This window comes from Somniosus microcephalus, chromosome 3, assembly GCF_052327205.1.
Source record: "Somniosus microcephalus isolate GS21.2 chromosome 3, FLI_Smic_1.0, whole genome shotgun sequence".
In the NCBI taxonomy this organism is placed as follows: Eukaryota; Metazoa; Chordata; class Chondrichthyes; order Squaliformes; family Somniosidae; genus Somniosus; species Somniosus microcephalus.
The window spans coordinates 343292915-343311126 of NC_140989.1; the positions used below are offsets into that span (position 1 = coordinate 343292915).

General features: G+C 45.2%; 1 protein-coding gene across 1 annotated transcript in view; it reads left to right on the forward strand.

Moving 5' to 3' along the window:
• LOC147122292 (dihydropyrimidine dehydrogenase [NADP(+)]-like) overlaps positions 1-18212 on the forward strand; it is a 1139740-nt gene that overhangs the window by 1099168 nt on the left and 22360 nt on the right. Inside the window, exons 21-22 of the mRNA XM_085983269.1 lie at positions 7627-7770; positions 13003-13143. Of these exons, the coding sequence (XP_085839395.1) occupies positions 7627-7770; positions 13003-13143 (285 nt within the window). The remainder of the gene's footprint in view (positions 1-7626; positions 7771-13002; positions 13144-18212) is intronic.

Consider the following 18212-nt stretch of genomic DNA (forward strand, 5'->3'; position numbering starts at 1 on the left):
GGTGTGTCTAAAGTGTGTAAAGAACTTTTACTTACCTGTACTTACCTTAACAGCCTTTCTTCCTGCAGGCGTCGGGAGCCCATCACTCAGCCGGCTCTTAAAGCTGAATGGCTGCGATCTGTGAAAAGTGACAGCCTTCAGCTTTGAGTGCTGCTGAGAGTTCTAACTGAGTCTGTGCAGAAGGACTCAGGTTAGAACTCAGACTGTCAGTGTTTCACAGCTTCAAACAGCTGTGAAACACTGATATTTCATCTGTCAAGAACTCTTGACAGATGAAATTGCAGTCTGTGACGTCACCTGTTGCCGAGTGGCCCTTAATTGGCCTGCTGAGCCTGCTGGGTGGGGTCAATCAAGGGAAAATCGCGCGGATTGGCCGGACGTCGAAGTAGGCGGGTCTAAAACCCGAAAGTTGTAGTCCCGCCTTCTTCCCGACAGCTTCAGGAAAATCGACCCCTATGACTCACTGAATTCAATGTTTGCAGAGATCTCTTAGAAACTTACAAGCCGATGCTGCCAGACCTAGAAATTCCTTCCTCAATGCTGTCAGAACCATGTTTTTACTGTCTTCTGTCACTGCTGAAAGACATCAGGATTCCACCAGTGAACTAAATCCCATTTCCCACCCCCAGTTCCACTAAACATCAGGTGACTCTCCACAGTCCTTCCAAACCACAGATTTCACTTCCGCAGCGATGTCAGATCAAAGGATCTCCCCAATGCTGGCAAACCCCAGCACCCTAGTAATCCAAGCCTCCCAGAACCACAGTTCTGCTACACCTCAGTACCATCCCCTCCCACAGGACTGCCCCCAGAGCAACTAAACTGCACCCCTTCCCTATTGTTGCTAAATACAAGATCATTATTTTCAGATGGTATCTCATGCTTAACCATCATGCTGTGTACCTTTAGCTTGGAAATGATGAGGGATAATAATTAAATACATTAGTAAAGGAATATATATAAAGAACTCCATTCATTTATTGTTTTCACAGAATAGGAACAGCATAGGTCATTGAGCTCCACAACCCGGTCCACCATTCAATTAGATCATGGTTGATCTGTACCTTTGTTTCATATCGCTTCATACCTTTACCTAACAAAAATATATCTATCTCAGTCTTGAAAGCTCCAATTATCCCATCGTCCACAGCCTTTTGGGGGAGAGGGTTCCAGATTGCTACTACTGTGTGAAAAAGTGCTTCCTGATTTCACTCCTGAACGGCCTAGCTCTAATTTTAAGATTATGTCCCCATGTTCTTGACTCCTCCACCAGAGGAAATAGTTTCTCTGCATCTATCCTATCAACTCCCTTTATCATTTGAAAGACCTCAAAATAATGGACATATTTGTGGAATTTGATTCCTAAAGCACCTGTAAAAATCACAGAATGCCAAGTAATAAAAATGGAATTTGAATGATTGAGTCATTGTATATCAGTGGCCCTGATGTTGAGCTCTACATGACATGCTCACCTCTATTCTTATAAAATATGGTATTCTCTGATTCACTGTAAGCAACAACCCGGGAAATTGCCTGGTAATATATTAAAACATTCCATCAGTGACTTCCTGTCAGTGACACACTGACTTCCTGTAACACTTTCCCCATAGTACTTTGTCAATAACACCTCTACTGTCATCATGAGCAGTGCGGTTTAGTTTAAACTAATTACTTAGTCAGTTCTGTCTTCCTCTGTATTTTGTCTGGGTGCGTTCCTAGATCAGTAAGGCACCATGGACTGGAGCTACATTGTTTGCAGCCCTACCTCTAACCCACACTCGCTTCGTATGTGGCTCCCCACTGGGAATGAGGAATCAGTGAATCTACACTGTACCAATCTATCTAATCCAAATTTTGAGCTTTTCTACTTTTGTTTTCAAATGAAGGAGAATGAAATGTACACCTTAGATTTCCAGCAGTTTACGACTAATCTGTTTAAAGCAGCCCGAGGCAATTGCTGACCCAGCGGATCAAGGTGCTGGGGAGCACAACACAGTAAATGATTTAAAAGCCTGATGATAGGCGATGGGGTGGATGCGTAGGCCGGAATTTTGCAGGGGGTTAGCGGGCGCGATCGGTGGCGGGTTGGGTGGGAATGTGGCTTTTCTTCACAGCGGGTCGGGACCCCCGCTGCCATGCGCCTTTCCCCGATGTCGGGTCTGTCAGCGCTGAACAGACCCAACACGCAGCGGCGGGGGACCCAATTCAGGTAATTAGTGGCTTGTTTACAGCCACTTAAGAATGATTTTCAGCTCACCTTTTGCATTTGAGAGTTCACCCACAGGGTCCACGCTGGTCATGGACAACGTCTGTCAAGCTGAGGCGGGAGTTCAGTGGCCATTGAATCAGCTATTGTGTTGACAGCTTCAAATGTAAAGTAAAAGCTCCCACCTTACAAAGATATCTTCCCTCAGCCACAAGCTGTCCCTCACTGCATTTCCACAACAGATTCACCATGCTGCAAGTCTTTACACAAGTCTCCATCCAGTCTGACCTCATTACCTCTCTCACCATTGACAGATCACTTCTGTCATCTCTACTTCACCTGCCAGCTATTCCATCAACATGGGTGCCCTTTATACTGTCTCATCTTGGTCCTCAGAATCCCACCATGATCAGCCCGAACACCAGCAGCACCAGGCACACCAGCAGCACCAACAACAACACCAACCTTCTCCGCAACCAACTGATGCTGCACAGGACACAGGGCATCAGCACCCGACTAAGTTGCTGCCCAGGAGGCCAGAGATGGCCTCACCATGGCCAGATTTACTTCACTTGATGCTGTACACCCTGGCTGCCACATGATGCGCCTGGTGGGCACCACCCCACACCAGCACCATAAAGCATCCCTACAATGCCCAAGCCATTCCTTTCACACTCATCACCATTGCAGGGGGTACCGTTATGTCTCACCATTCACTGCAACTCACTAAGCCACTTCCAAAGGTGCATTTAAATCTGTCCAAGAACGCAAAGTGTTGAAAATAAAGGTTCTAATGTTTGACACCACTTTAAAAAATAGGACCTCAAAGGTAGTAATCTCAGGATTGCTACCAGTGCCACGTGCTAGTCAGAGCAGAAATAGAAGGATATTTCATATGAATACGTGGCTAGAGGAATGGTGCCAGGGGGAGGGATTCAAGTTCCTGGGACATTGGAACCGGTTCTGGGGGAGGTGGGACCAGTTCAAACCGGACGGTTTGCACCTGGGCAGGGCTGGAACCAATGTCCTAGGGGGTGTGTTTGCTAGTGCTCTGGGGGAGGGTTTAAACTAAGATGGCAGGGGGTTGGGAACCTGAGCAGGGGGACAGAGGAAAGGGAAACAAGGATAAAAGCAAAAGAAAGGAAGGAGAAAAACAAAAGTGGCAGTCAGAGAAATCAACGGTTTAAACCAAACATGGCCACAGTAAATAATAATTCTAATAGGTCTAAGAGCGTTAAAAAAATAAGCCTGAAGGCTTTGTGTCTTAATGCGAGGAGCATTCGTAATAAGGTGGATGAATTGGCTGCGCAAATAGAGGTAAATGAATATGATTTGGTTGGGATTACGGAAACGTGGCTCAAGGATGGCCAAGGCTGGGAACTCAATATCCAGGGGTATTCGATATTCAGGAAAGATAGACAAAAAGGAAAGGGAGGTGGGGTAGCATTACTGGTTAAAGAAGGGATTAACACAATTGTAAGGAAGGATATTAGCTCTGATGATGTGGAATCTGTATGGGTAGAATTGAGAAATACCAAGGGGCAGAAAACGTTAGTGGGAGTGGTATATAGACCTCCAAACAGTAAGGCGGAGGTTGGGGATGGCATTAAAAGGGAAATTAAAGAAGTGTGCAATAAGGGCACAGCAGTCATCATGGGTGACTTTAATCTACATATAGATTGGGCTAACCAAATTAGTAACAATACTGTGGAGGAAGAATTCCTGGAGTGTTTACGGGACGGTCTCCTGGACCAATATGTCGAGGAACCAACCAGAGATCAGGCCATCTTAGACTGGGTATTACGTAATGAGAAAGGATTAATTAGCAATCTTGTTGTATGAGGCCCCTTGGGTCTGAGCGATCATAATATGATTGAATTCTTCATTAAGATGGAGAATGAAGTAGTTGACTCAGAGACTAGGGTCCGAAGTTTAAATAAAGGAAACTACAATGGTCTGAGGTGCGAGTTGGGTAGGATTGATTGGGGAATATTACTTAACGGGTTGACGGTGGATAGGCAATGGCAAACATTCAAAGACTGCATGGATGAACTACAGAAAATGTTCATCCCAGTTTGGCACAAAAATAAAACAAAAAGGGTGACTCAACCGTGGATAACAAGGGAAATTAGGGATAGCATAAGATCCAAGGAGAGGACATATAAATTGGCCCGGAGAAGCAATAATCCTGAGGATTGGGAGCAATTTAGGATTCAACAAAGGAGGACAAAGGGATTAATTAAAAAAGGGAAAATAGAATATGAGTGTAAGCTTGCAGGGAACATAAAAACTGACTGTAAAAGCTTTTATAGATATGTGAAGAGAAAAAGATTGGTGAAGTTAAGTGTAGGTCCCTTGCAGTCAGAATCAGGGGAATTTATAATGGGGAACAAAGAAATGGCAGACCAACTAAATACATATTTTGGTTCTGTCTTCACAAAGGAGGACACAAATAACCTCCCAGAGATGCCGGGGAACATAGGGTCTGATGAAAGGGAGGAACTGAAAGCAATCAGTATTTGTAGGGAAATGGTGGTAGGGAAATTGATGGGATTGAAGGTCGATAAATCCCCAGGGCCTGATAATCTACATCCTAGGGTACTTAAGGAAGTGGCCCTAGAAATAGTAGATGCATTGCTGGTCATCTTCCAACATTCGATGGAATCTGGAACAGTACCCATGGATTGGAGGGTAGCTAATGTTACCCCACTATTCAAAAAAGGTGGTAGCGAGAAAACGGGGAATTACAGACCGGTAAGCCTGACATCGGTAGTGGGGAAAATGCTAGAGTCCATTATAAAAGATGTAATAGCAGAGCACTTGAAAAACAGTGACAGGATCGGACAAAGTCAACATGGATTCACAAAAGGTAAATCGTGCTTGACTAATCTACTGGAATTTTTTGAGGATGTAACTGGTAAAATAGATAAGGGAGAACCAGTGGATGTGGTGTATCTGGACTTTCAGAAGGCCTTCGATAAGGTCCCGCATAAGAGATTAGCGTGTAAATTTAAGGCACATGGGATTGGGGGCAAGGTATTGACTTGGATAGAGAACTGGTTGGCAGACAGAAAGCAAAGAGTTGGAATAAACGGGTCCTTTTCCGAGTGGCAGGCAGTGACTAGTGGGGTACCGCAGGGATCGGTCCTTGGACCCCAGCTATTCACAATATATATTAATGATCTAGACAAGGGAACTAGATGTAATATCTCCAAATTTGCAGACGACACAAAGCTGGGTGGGTGTGTGTGCTGTGAGGAGGATGTCGAGAAACTCCAGGATGATTTGGACATGTTGGGTGATTGGGCAGAAACATGGCAGATGCAATTTAATGTGGATAAATGTGAGGTTGTCCACTTTGGTGGCAAAAACAGGAAAGCAGATTATTATCTAAATGGCAATAGATTGGGAGAAGGGGAAGTGCAACGAGACCTGGGTGTCCTTGTGCACCAGTCGCTGAAGGTAAGCATGCAGGTGCAGCAGGCGGTTAAGAAGGCAAATGGTATGTTGGCCTTCATAGCGAGAGGGTTTGAGTACAGGAACAAGGATGTCTTGCTGCAGTTGTACAGGGCCTTGGTGAGACCACATCTTGAGTATTGTGTGCAGTTTTGGTCGCCTTATCTGAGGAAGGATGTTCTTGCCATGGAAGGAGTTCAGCGAAGATTCACCAGGCTGATACCTGGGATGGCAGGAATGATGTATGAGGAGAGATTGGGTCGATTGGGCTTGTACTCGCTGGAGTTTAGAAGATTGAGAGGTGATCTCATTGAAACTTATAAAATTCTGACAGGACTGGACAGACTAGATGCAGGAAGGATGTTCCCGATGGTCAGGGAGTCCAGAACCAGGGGACACAGTCTAAGGATAAAGGATAGGCCATTTAGGACAGAAATTAGGAGAAATTTCTTCACCCAGAGAGTGGTGAACCTGTGGAACTCTCTACCACAGACGGCGGTGGAGACCAGTTCATAAAATATATTCAAGAAGGAGTTGGATATATTTCTTAAGGCTAAAGGGATCAAGGGATATGGGGAGAAAGCAGGGACCGGGTACTGAATTTAGATGATCAGCCATGATCGCATTGAATGGCGGAGCAGGCTCGAGGGGCCGAATGGCCTACTCCTGCTCCTATTTTCTATGTTTCTATGTAACAGAAACTTTACATGAACATTGCATAAAACACTCAAGTGCCTACCCTTGTGTGTTGTTAGTTGGTATGATTGGACAAGGATGAGGGTGAGTGTGAGGGGTGGCTAGTGAGATGGGGAAGTGATAATGTAGATAGAGAGGGATGGGTGGAGATGCAAGGTACGTTGGTGTGAGTAAGGATGTGCAGGAGTAGGGTAGGGAAGGCAGAGTGATTTGGATGTGATGAGTGGCACAGCAGGATGAGGTTGAGTGTGGCTTTGTACTAATGTTTCGTGATCTACTGAGATCATTGAAACATTTGAGGCACTGCACCCAGGTCCTCCTGACCACATCCCTGCTTGTGTAACCAGGCTGCATTGATCTCCTGGGGAGGTCTCTTCCACCCATGGGAAGGGAAGAGGACCTCCCTGCGTGCTGTGACTCCCTCCATAAGCATATGGAGGGAGTCATGGGAGAGCCTGGGTTCAGTTCTGCACCTCTGTGCAGTGATTGTTAGTGTTGAAAACACCTCAATGCTGTAGAACACTGACAGCACAAATGTCAAAATAAATTTGGACATTATCCGGTTAAGGAAACTAGCTGATGACACATCATCAAGTGATGTCATCAGACCCACTTCTTCTAATTGGCCAGGAAACGTGCAGGGCGGGCCTAATAAGCCCCATCAAGGGAAATTCATTTCACAAAGCGGGATGGAGCCAGCAGTGGGGTCGGGACCCGTCACCGACAGCGCCCGCCACGGACCCACCGAGGTAGGGGAAGTCACGGCCTTAGTCTCTGGTTAAGCCTACACCCCGGAGCAACCCTTTTCCACCAGCAGCAACCTAAATCTTTAATGAAACAACTTTTGCCAAGTTCATACTCTGCCTAAGAGAAGCTGCTCCATTATTGAACAACTAATTCCTACCAGGTCACTTTTCATTTTCCCCAGTGGAAATCTATTACATCGTTTTCAAAGAAATGTTATCAATTTCACTCCTGGTGGAGTAATTCGGAAAAGTGAAGGACCGGCAGTTTCAGTTAATTTCCCAGTTTTAAATGTCCATTTCTGTTCTGCAGTAATAACATTTAAGTGAACAAGTACAATGTTGAAACTCTTACTAAGTAGAATAGTAAAGCAAAAGGCAGCTTTTTGAATTTCTAATTATCTGCTAATGTTTAATATTAAACATTATAAATACATGGCAATTGTCAGGATCAGGGTAAATGTATAAGTTATAGTAAAAGCAAACTAATTTCATCACTTTTCTTTTTAACTGGCTGTTTTTCAGCATTTGCCCAGTTTTGGTCCTTACCTGGAACAGCGTAAGAAGATTATAGCAGAGCATAAACTGAAGCAGAAGGAGCTGAATCAAGTGGTCCAGGAACCTGATGAAGGACCATACACAGTCAAGAAACCCATTCCAAGAGTCCAGGTAATAAGAACAACAGTAACAAAAACCTGCAAGCAAATAACACCTTTAACGTAGAGAAAACACCCCAAGATGCTTCACAGAGGAGTACGGCAAAATTGAAGAGCAAGCCAAAGAATGAGGTATTAGGAGGGGGGTGAACAAAAGCTTGCTCAACGAGATGGATTTTAAGGAGGGTCTTAAAGGAGGAAGAGCAGGTTGAGGAGTTTAGGAAGAACGTACCAGAACGTGGGGTGTACGTGGCTGAAGGCACGACTGCCAATGGTTGGATGAAGGGGGGTTGGGGGGGGCGGTGACGGTGGTGGTTGCACAAGAGGCCAGAAACAGAACGGAGAGTTATGGAGGGATTGTATGGTTGGAGGAGGTTACAGGGAATGGGAGGAGTGAGTCCTTGAAGGGATTTAAAGGCAAGGACGAGAATTTTAAATTTGAGGTCTTGTGGGGACTGGAAGGCAATTTAGGTCAGTGAGGACATGGGTGATGGGTGAGCGGGACTTGATGACGGCCAGGATAAGGACAGCAGAGTTATGGATCAGCTGAAGTTTACGGAAGGTGGACAATGACAGATCAGCCAGGAGTGCATTGGAATAGAATCATAGAATGGTTACAGCACGGAAGAAGGCCATTCGGCCTGTCGAGCCCATGCCGGCTCTCTGCAAAAGCACCTCAGCTAGTCCCACTTCCCTGCCCTTTCCCCGTAGCCCTGCACATTTTTTTCTTTCAGGTACTTATCCAACTCCCTTTTGAAAGCCACAATTGAATCTGCCTCCACCACTCTTTCAGGCAGTAAATTCCAGATCCTAATCACTCGTTCCTCATGTCACCTTTGGTTCTTCTGCCAATCACCTTAAATCTGTGTTCTCTTGTTCTCGAACTTTCCACCAATGGGAACAGTTTCTCTCTATCTATTCTGTCTATACCCCTCATGATTTTGAACACCTCTATCAAATTTCTTCTCAACCTTCTCTGCACTAAGGAGAACAACCCCAGCTTCTCCAGTCTATCCACATAACTGAAGTCCCTCATCCCCGGAAACATTCTTGTAAATCTTTTCGGCACCCTCTCTAAGGCCTTCACATCCTTCCTAAAGTGAGGTGCCCAGAATTGGACACAATACTCCAGTTGAGGCCGAACCAGTGTTTTATAAAGGTTCATCATAACTTCCTTGCTTTTGTACTCTATGGGCAGGATTTTCATTGGGCCGTGGAGGTGGGATTGAAGGCATGCGGGGGGTTAAAGTCGCGAATTCGGGGGGCATGAACCCATCCCGCCCCCAACCCGCCTCCATGGCAATTTCAAAGGAGGCGGGTACCCGACCCGCACTGGGACCCGTCTCCCCGAGGCGGGAAGGGGATTAGTGCCAATTAACTGCCTGTTAACAGGTAGTTAACAGGCAGTTTTTAGCCTAATCCCTATTTTTAATGCTGAAGTGTGGGATTCCCGACAGCTCCAAATCATGCCAAGTTTGCCAGGTGGGTCATCGGATTGAAGGACTTGGATGGGTCGAGATGTCAGTGTTCAGGTGATTGATGTGTGCATGAGTGCAAAGGTAAGTGTGTTTGGTGTGTCTAAAGTGTTTAAAGAAGTTTAAATTACCTTTTCTTACCTTTACAGCCTTCCTTCCTTCAGGTCTTGGGAGTCCCTCATTTCACCGGCACAGAAAGCAGAATGGCTGCAAACGGTCAAAAGTGACAGCCTGCAGCTTTCTGTGCAAGAAAGATTTCTAACTGAGTCTGTGGAGAAGGACTCATGTTAGAAGTAAGACAGTCAGTGTTTGACAACTTCAAAGAGCTTTCAAACACTGATGTTTCATCTGTCAAAACCTCTTGACAGATGAAATTTCAGTCTGTGACATCACCTGTTGCTGGGTGGCTCTTAATTGGCCTGCTGAGCCCGCTGGGCGGGCTCAAGAAGATCAATCAAGTTAAAATCACGTGGATTGGCCGCATCTCGATGGAGGCGGGACTACAACCCCAAAAGTTGTAGTCCCGCCTCCATCACGTCCCCGAATGAAAATCCAACCCTATGCCTCTATTTATGAAGCCCAGGGTCCCGTATGCTTTTTTAACCACTTTCTCAACCTGCCCTGCCACCTTCTCTCTGTTTATACATCCCCTTTAGAATTGTACCCTTTAGTTTATCTTGCCTCTCCTCGTTCTTCCTACCAAAATGTATAACTTCGCACTTTTCTGGGTTAAATTTCATCTGCCAGGTGTCCACCCATTCCACCAGCTGTCTATGACTTCTTGAAGTTTATCACTATCCTCCTCACTGTTCACTATACTTCCAAGTTTTGTGTTATCTGAAAATTTTGAAATTGTGCCCTGCACACCCAAGTCTAAATCATTAATATATATCAAGAAAAGCAGTGGTCCTAGTACCAACCCCTGGGGAACACCACTGTATACCTTCCTCCAGTTCGAAAAACAACCGTTCACCACTACTCTCTGTTTCCTGTCACTTAGCCAATTTCGTATCCATGCTGCCACTGTCTCTTTTATTCCATGGGCTTCAACTTTGCTGGCAAGCCTATTATGTGGCACTTTGTCGAATGCCTTTTGGAAATCCATGTACACTGCATTGCCCTCATTAAGTTGGTTAAACACAATTTGCCTTTAACAAATCCATGCTGGCTTTCCTTAATTAATCCACACTTGTCCAAGTGACTGTTAATTTTGTCCCTGATTATTGTTTCTAAATGCTTCCCCACTACTGAGGTTAAACTGACAGGCCTGTAGTTGCTGGGTTTATCTTTACACCCTTTTTTGAACAATGGTGTAACATTTGCAATTCTCCAATCCTCTGGCACCAGCTAAGTGTTGGTAAGACCAAAACGATTGAATTCGGCTCCCGCAACAAACTCTGTACCCTTGTTACTGATTCCATCCCCTACCTGGCTAATGTCTCAGGCTGAACTGGATTCCTCGGTGTCCTATACGAGCCTGAGGCATGTTTCTGATCCTCACCATCACAAAGACTGCCCATATTCACCTCCGTAATACTGCCTGCAACTGCTCCTGCCTTAGCCATATATGGCTAAAACAAAATCCATGCCTCTCTCACTTCCAGATTTGATTATTGAACAAGTATGGATTAATTAAGGAAAGTCAGCATGGATTTGTTAAAGGCAAATCGTGTTTAACTGACTTGATTGAGTTTTTTGATGAAGTAACAGAGAGGGTTGATGAGGGCAATGCAGTTGATGTGGTGTACATGGACTTCCAAAAGGCGTACTTAAAGTAGATAAATCACCAGGACCAGATGGGATGCATCCTAGGATGCTGAGGGAACTGAAGGAAGAAATCGCGGAGGTACTGGCCATAATCTTCCCAACCTCCGTAGAAACGGGACTGGTGCCAGAGGACTGGAGAATTGCAAATGTTACACCATTGTCCAAAAAAGGGTGTAAAGATAAACCCAGCAACCCCAGCAACCCACATCCTCAAAGAACTCCAGCAAATTTGTCAAACATGATTTCCCTTTCATAAAACCATGCTGACCATGCTTGACTATAGTATGATTTTCTAAATGTCCTGCTACCACTTCCTTTATGATGGGCTCCAGCATTTTCCCAATGACAGATGTTAGTCTAACTGGTCTATAGTTGCCTGCTTTCTGTCTTCCTCCTTTTTTAAATAGGGGTGTTACATTTGCGGTTTTCCAGTCCGCTGGGACCTCTCCAGAATCCAGGGAATTTTGGTAGATTACAACCAATGCATCCACTATCTCTGCAGCCACCTCTTTTAAGACCCTAGCATGTCGATGAGGAAAAGGAGGGAGCCAAGAAAAAGATCCTTGGAGGCTCCTGAGGTAACAATGTTGGGGGTGGGAAGAGTATCCAATGGTGGACAACCTCTGGCTACAATCAGATAAGTAAGAATGGAACCAAGTGAGGGTAATCCCACTGAGCTGGAGAATGGAGGAGAGGTGTTGGAAGAGGGTAGTGTGGTCAACCATGTCAAAGACTGCAGAGGTCCAGGAGCGATAAACATCACAATCACAGAGGATATAATTTGTGACATTGGTTAGGGCCGTTTTGATGTTGTGTCAGGGGCAGAAACCTGATTGAAGAGATTTTAGCAGCGAGTTGCTGGAAAGGTGAGCATGTATTTGGGAGGTGACATCATATTCAAGGACTTTTGAGCGGAAAGGGAGATAGGAAATGGGGCATTAGTTTTAAAGGGCAAAGGGATGAAGGATGGATTGTCTGAGGAGGCGGGTGGTGATGGCAATTTTCAACGGGTAGGCGACAGTAACTGAGGAGGTGGAACCGTTTACATTGGCAGCTAGCCGGAAGGGAAGTTGAGTTAACAGTAGTTTGTCCATAAGATCCTCTACTTGTTGTTTAAGGGGGCAGGAGAGAAAGGTTTAAGGAGACAGTTGATGGTGGAGAACAAACTGCCAGGGGTTATATTTGCTCTCCAAACTGATGCTGGAGTCGAGTGTGGATTTGGCAGGGGAGAGTTAGCCAGATAGACATGTCTCAGATGTAAACAGAGGATGTCCCTCCTTGCTCCAGGTACCTTGTATCAGATGGACCAAAAATTGTTACACTCAGAAGAAGTTACATAAATGCAAAATGATATGCATAGCTATCTTATACTAAATTATACAACTTTATGGGTATAGTACAGTCCTTTGCAAGACTGTGCCTTTTTAGGACTCTGAAATGTGCATCATAAAATGGGGTTCAAATACAGCTGTCGGTTTTTTTAAGGTGGCCTTTCTCACCAGGAATTTACTCAGGCTTCTCCCGCTCGGCCACCGTAACATCCTCCAAAGTTATGGTGGCGGTTTGGCGGAGAGGCCCCAGAAAAATTGACCCCCCCCCCCCCCCGGCCCCACCCACCACATGTTAAATGGATAATAGCGGAGAACAGTCTTGGGGAAGACTACTCAAAATTATATTGCACTAATGAAGTACTCTCCAAAATGGGCTGTGGGATAAAAGACGCAGTGAGTTTAAAAAATGGCATAATTCAGTCAAAGAACTGCCAGATGCATAAAATAATAATTACAAAAGAATTTTATTACTGTCAAAAATAAAACCTTATTTTTTATTCATGTGTAATTATTCAGAGAGTATAATATTAGAATACTGGTCATTCAGGTCGTGGATTGTTAACCTGTACTGTATTAGCTGACACACTTATCAAAATCTGTAAATTGCTTGAAAATTTCTATATACTTTTGCCTTTCCAAATTACATTGACTATTTTTCATGTACTTATTCAGGAAATAATTGGCAGAACTCTGTCACATATTGGCGCCTACGGCATGCTGAATAACGAGGAACACGTTGTAGCTTTGATTGATGAAGAAATGTGCATTAACTGTGGCAAATGCTACATGACTTGCAATGACTCTGGTTACCAGGTAAGAAGACATTAGTAATGGGCGCAATGTGTATTATCGCATCTGATTGATGAGGTATTTAGATCCGCAAATTGAAATCCATGTGTATATCTGTTATAAGCAAATCTTTAGCAGGACATAGTTTCCAGGGACTAACCAAACTGAAGACTTTATGGCCTACGCTAAATAAATTCACAAAAGGAAAACGTGCAGATGGATGAACATAAGTGAATTACTCATTTGAATAATAACCTGTTAAAGCTAGATCCTTTAGTGGGATAAATGTTACTTCCATTTGAATCCACGCTATTAGTTGCTGTTTTTAAACAATTTTTTAACCAATTTAATGATGGACTCAAATTGAGCAAAAGGAATGTAATTAGGTTCAGAATACTTCCTCACTTTATGTCCTGCATGGACCATTGCATCGGGCCTGTAATTTAGTGGGGGAAATCACAGTCCCCTTAGAAATTCTTCTGGCCTCGCAGGTGCCACAAGCCCTCTACTCCCCGCCACTGTTAATGCAGTTTGATTTACTCACTATCTTTTTTTTCCCACCTTCCCACCTCTTTCTTCCTCTTCTGAAGGCATTGAGTCCTTGCTGGGGGGCACCAGTCAACATCTGGTAACTCGTTCAAATGACTATTCTTCATTTGTGATTCTTGTTAATGAGTGTTACCAAACTGTTCAACTGCATGGGATCTCACCCAAACTTCACCATGCCTTCACCACATCCGTACTTCCAGCAGGGATTGCTGGATACTCTCAAGAATGGGTACCCTGACCAATAGTTTTTTTTTCCTCTTCCAGACCTCAAGGACACTGAGGCCAATTGTAGCTCTCCTTACTGCCACCCCTAACCTAGCACAGGTCAGATATCTAAACTTCTTGGTCTGTATGCTTCAGTTACTCACTAGATAAGCTCACCAAAGCTAATGCTACGTTTACGCTTAGTCCTATTTCACACTATGGTCCTCTGGAATCTTTTACATGCACAATCCTAAAACCCCTTTCTTCACTTCAACATACGCCCACATCTCTTACTTCATCTCTCCCACTTGGCGCACACTGCCCGACAGGCAGGTCACCGGAGGGTGTTTCCCCAATCTTAAGTACCTCAAGGAGAAGGCCATGGAGCTCTTGGGGAGGCTCTCAGTTCTTGCTATGGGGGAGATGGCAAGGGCGGTGGCATACTGCCAGCACCTGACTGAGCACCTTCTTGTCACCCTGGAATCCCTATGAAGCACTACACAGATACAAGCTTCTAGCCCCTTCTTTCTTCACCTTAATCCCAAGCAGGTAAAGTTCACCCATTCTTCAGGGCAGACTTTAATTCCCCCCCCTCCCCATCTGTCTGTCTGGCAGGAAGGGTACAGGTGGGGGATTAAAGCCGCATCTGTGGCCTTCCCGCACCATTCCCACCCCCAACATTTTAACTGACTTGTTTCTGGCTGTGTGTTAGGTGCCCGCCCCAGGCAAGCGGGGTCCTAACCAAAAGGTCAAAGGCAGACTCCAATTATGTCATATCCACCCCACTGCCTTTTAACTCATTAAGTTAATGAGATGTGATGCAACCCCACAGTCGTTCCATGTTCTCCTAAAGCCTTTCCAACTGATTGCTAGATTACCTGCCATTTCTAGTTTTGTTGAGAATGGAACATTAGGAATAATCGATTTACAGGCCTATACAATGCCTGCATTTCCCTTGCTTAATGTTTTGCTCTTTCATTTTAAATGACTTGCCGTCTGATACAGTATTATAGAGCAGATTAGAATCAAATAAAACAGTGTTGGATCAGCACTGAATCTATCACATGCAAAGTATGTATTGTATCAATTTAGCTGGAAAGCACAAGGAACTCTAGCAAGCTGGCTTTAAATGTTACTTGTTTCCACATGAATACATTTCTAAAATATTCTGGCAGAATTAATATGGGGGCGAAATTCGACTCCTTTGCACCTGCCGTTAGCCTTTGGGCAGGCGCTAACAGGGCGCAAAGGGGTTATCGCCCGGGAACAGCGAAACAGGCACCTCCCGCAAAATTCGGCGGGGCGTTGCTGAGGCGCTACCCGATAGCGCCATGCCCTGGCCAGTAGCGCCCCGGGCGGCTGCGCATCGGCGATGACATCATCGCCGTGCACGGCGACCCCTTAGAGCCCCGCCACGTCCCCTTACCATCCCTCAGCAGAAATTCGGCTGCACCCCGCAAGGCTACCGTGGGCGATGTCAGTGCCAGACTCGCGGGTCGCAAACCGGGCCGACCTCCGCTCACGGGGTGGTATTTAAAGGGGAGATTCGGCTGCGGCCCGCGCTGCCATTTTCTTCTTTTGGCCGACCTCCAGGACGGCCCTTTGTGGTCTGTGGCCACCATCACGAAGCCCGGCACCACTGCGGCTATGGCACCAGGTCGCCCTGGTGGCCTAGTGTGGGCTATCGGAGGCCCTGCAGAGCTCGCAGCGTCCCTCCCCACACAGAAAGGGAGGGGCGGTGAAATGCATCAGCGCTAGGCGGAGCAGCCGCGTACTGCTCTGGCGCTCGAGTGCTTTGTGCCCCCGACACCGCCCCGAAAGGAATGGAGCGCCCAAGATAGCGCTCCACTTCCTCTCCGGGGCGGTAAGCCGAATTTAGCGGCCAGGACGGTACTTCTGGCCGGGAGATAAATGTCCGGCGCTAATTCGGCTACCGCCCCCAAATGGGGCATAAACAAATTTCGAGCCCGTTGTGTTACATCCATTTCGGACATCATGAGCATTTGTTATTGCAGGTCAGGCGCTAACAAATAACTATAGGCTTCAGAGTTGAAGACATACGGGGGTGAAATTGGACCTCATTGCACCTGTTTTCTGGGATGCAAACGGGGAGAACAGAGGTCCAATTTAGGAAGACAACCTCCCATGCCCAAACAACTTATTAAACGTATTTAACAGGATCTTGGTGGGGGCGCTGTGCAGGCATTCCTGGCGTCAGTCTAAAAGAGGCCTTATGCCTCATGCTATCAGAGGCCTAAAGCCTGTTTCGGATCCATTCTGGCAATTCGTTTACCCTGAGTGGAGCAGTTGTCGGGCCTGCTCGGCTCAGGATTACTTAGTCTACATGCGGCCTAAGCAGCGGTGATTAAAGAGGCCGCTGGAGGACGACACCAAAAAGGTAAGTGACATGAATCTTGTCATTCATGTGGAAATGACTTATGAAGTAATACTGGGTGGCCTGCTGGTGGCGCTGTCCAGGGAGAGTATAAATACTCGGGCATGGGCCCAGCTTGCTCAGGACATTCTTTAACAGGAACTAGTGAAGGACACAACTAGATCTCCATGTTGAAAAACAGTTGATTAAAGCCTTGTTTAATACTCAGACCAAGTGCCTAGTAGTTTTCTTACGTCAGTAAGTTTGTTTAAAAATGCTTACATTCGTGCGGAGCATTACTGCCGGCATCGCTGCTTCACCGGCAGGCTGCCTGGGGAAAGCACAGTAGGCGTATGCGGCTTGCCGGTCATTAAAATGAGGACCAAGGCCCAATATCGATTGAGCCTCAGCAGGCCTACCTGTTCCGGTGGAGGAATCGTTCCCTGCACTCAGTTTGCACCAGCAGACCAGCTCAAACCAATTTCCACTCCATGTTGCTTATTGTTCAGCCTCTATAACTGACCACATGAATCTATCAATCATACAATGTCCAGGTTGGAGGGAATAGTCAGGGAATTTCCTGTACTTGACCGTGGATACAATGCTACGACAATATTGAGCCATTCCAATTACAGCACAGGGTCACCAACTCTCCAGGATTGTCCTAGCATCTCCGGGGATTAGAAATTCAACCCCTAGACGCTGCTGCAAGCAACCTGGGAGAAAAATCAGTCGGGCCATTAAACAAAAATTGTGGTTTTTATCATTTTCTTCGAAAGCTGCTGTTTATTAGGTATTAGAATATTGGAGATGAGTAAAAAAGGCTGTTTGACCAGGGCGGTTGTAGGTGGGAGATCATGTGATTGAAGCCTCCAGGAATATGCCCACCCTGAGTTGGCAACCCTATGACAGCACCTTGCTGTTTCTTCAATGATTCCATGTCCTAGCCTCAATCCTCCTTCCTGCCAACCTATTCCAGCTGTTCTTAGCCTCCCTGTAAAAAGATATATTTTATGCCCTTCACAGCTCAGAACCTGTTCCCTCTTATTGACAAGCTAGAGCCACATAAATAAAGATGTTTCGGGGCAGTTTCAAAAGACTTCATGTAAAAGATAACAAAGGTATTTAAATGGCCTTCAAAGACGTCTGATTCACATTTGTAACCACCATTTTTGATTGTACTGCATGCTTCATGGCCTGCACTTCAGATGATGTTACAGATTCTGTTGCTATAGTAACAGCCTAGATTACGGTAAGTGATTACCATAATATTGCTACCTATCTGCCTTCAGGACCAAAAAAAAAGAGACTTTTAATTTCAATCCAAATTAATAGAAAGAGATGCATAATAAATAAGCATAGTAAAAAAACATAAGGTTTTTTCTCTTACGGGAGATGATAATTAGGTTTTGCTTTGGCCGATCACAGTTAAAGTTCAGCCTAGTGCCTAATGCCTCCTGTGTACAGCGGTCCTTTAAGCACCGGAAAATTCATTACTTCTTTATTGCCTTTTTTGTATATTAATTTTAAGTACTGGCCAAACTTCTTTGCTACGTCCAGTGGAGTTTCATATTATATTTGTTTCTGTAACATTTAATATAAAAGAGATGTAGAAATGGAGACCAGTGGCAATTCCAGTATAGACCCTGGAACGTTGTAGTCAGATCAGCTTCAGCTGCTGACTTCAATCATGTTTATGAATTACAACATCATTTACCAAAATGATTGTGGTAAAAGCAAAAATTTTAATCAGACCTGATTGTATAATTTGTGTTGCTGTTATTTTGAGTATATTAATTACAGTGCATCAGAAAGTAAGAGCAGCAGTAAAACTCATTATAACTAAACCAGTATTAGACCGCGTTCTATGTCTACTTGCTGAATTTGATGCACACACGAAATGTATCAAGTATTCTTAATCTTTGTTGTTCACTGTTCTGGGAACTCAGTGGCTGTCTCATTAAAG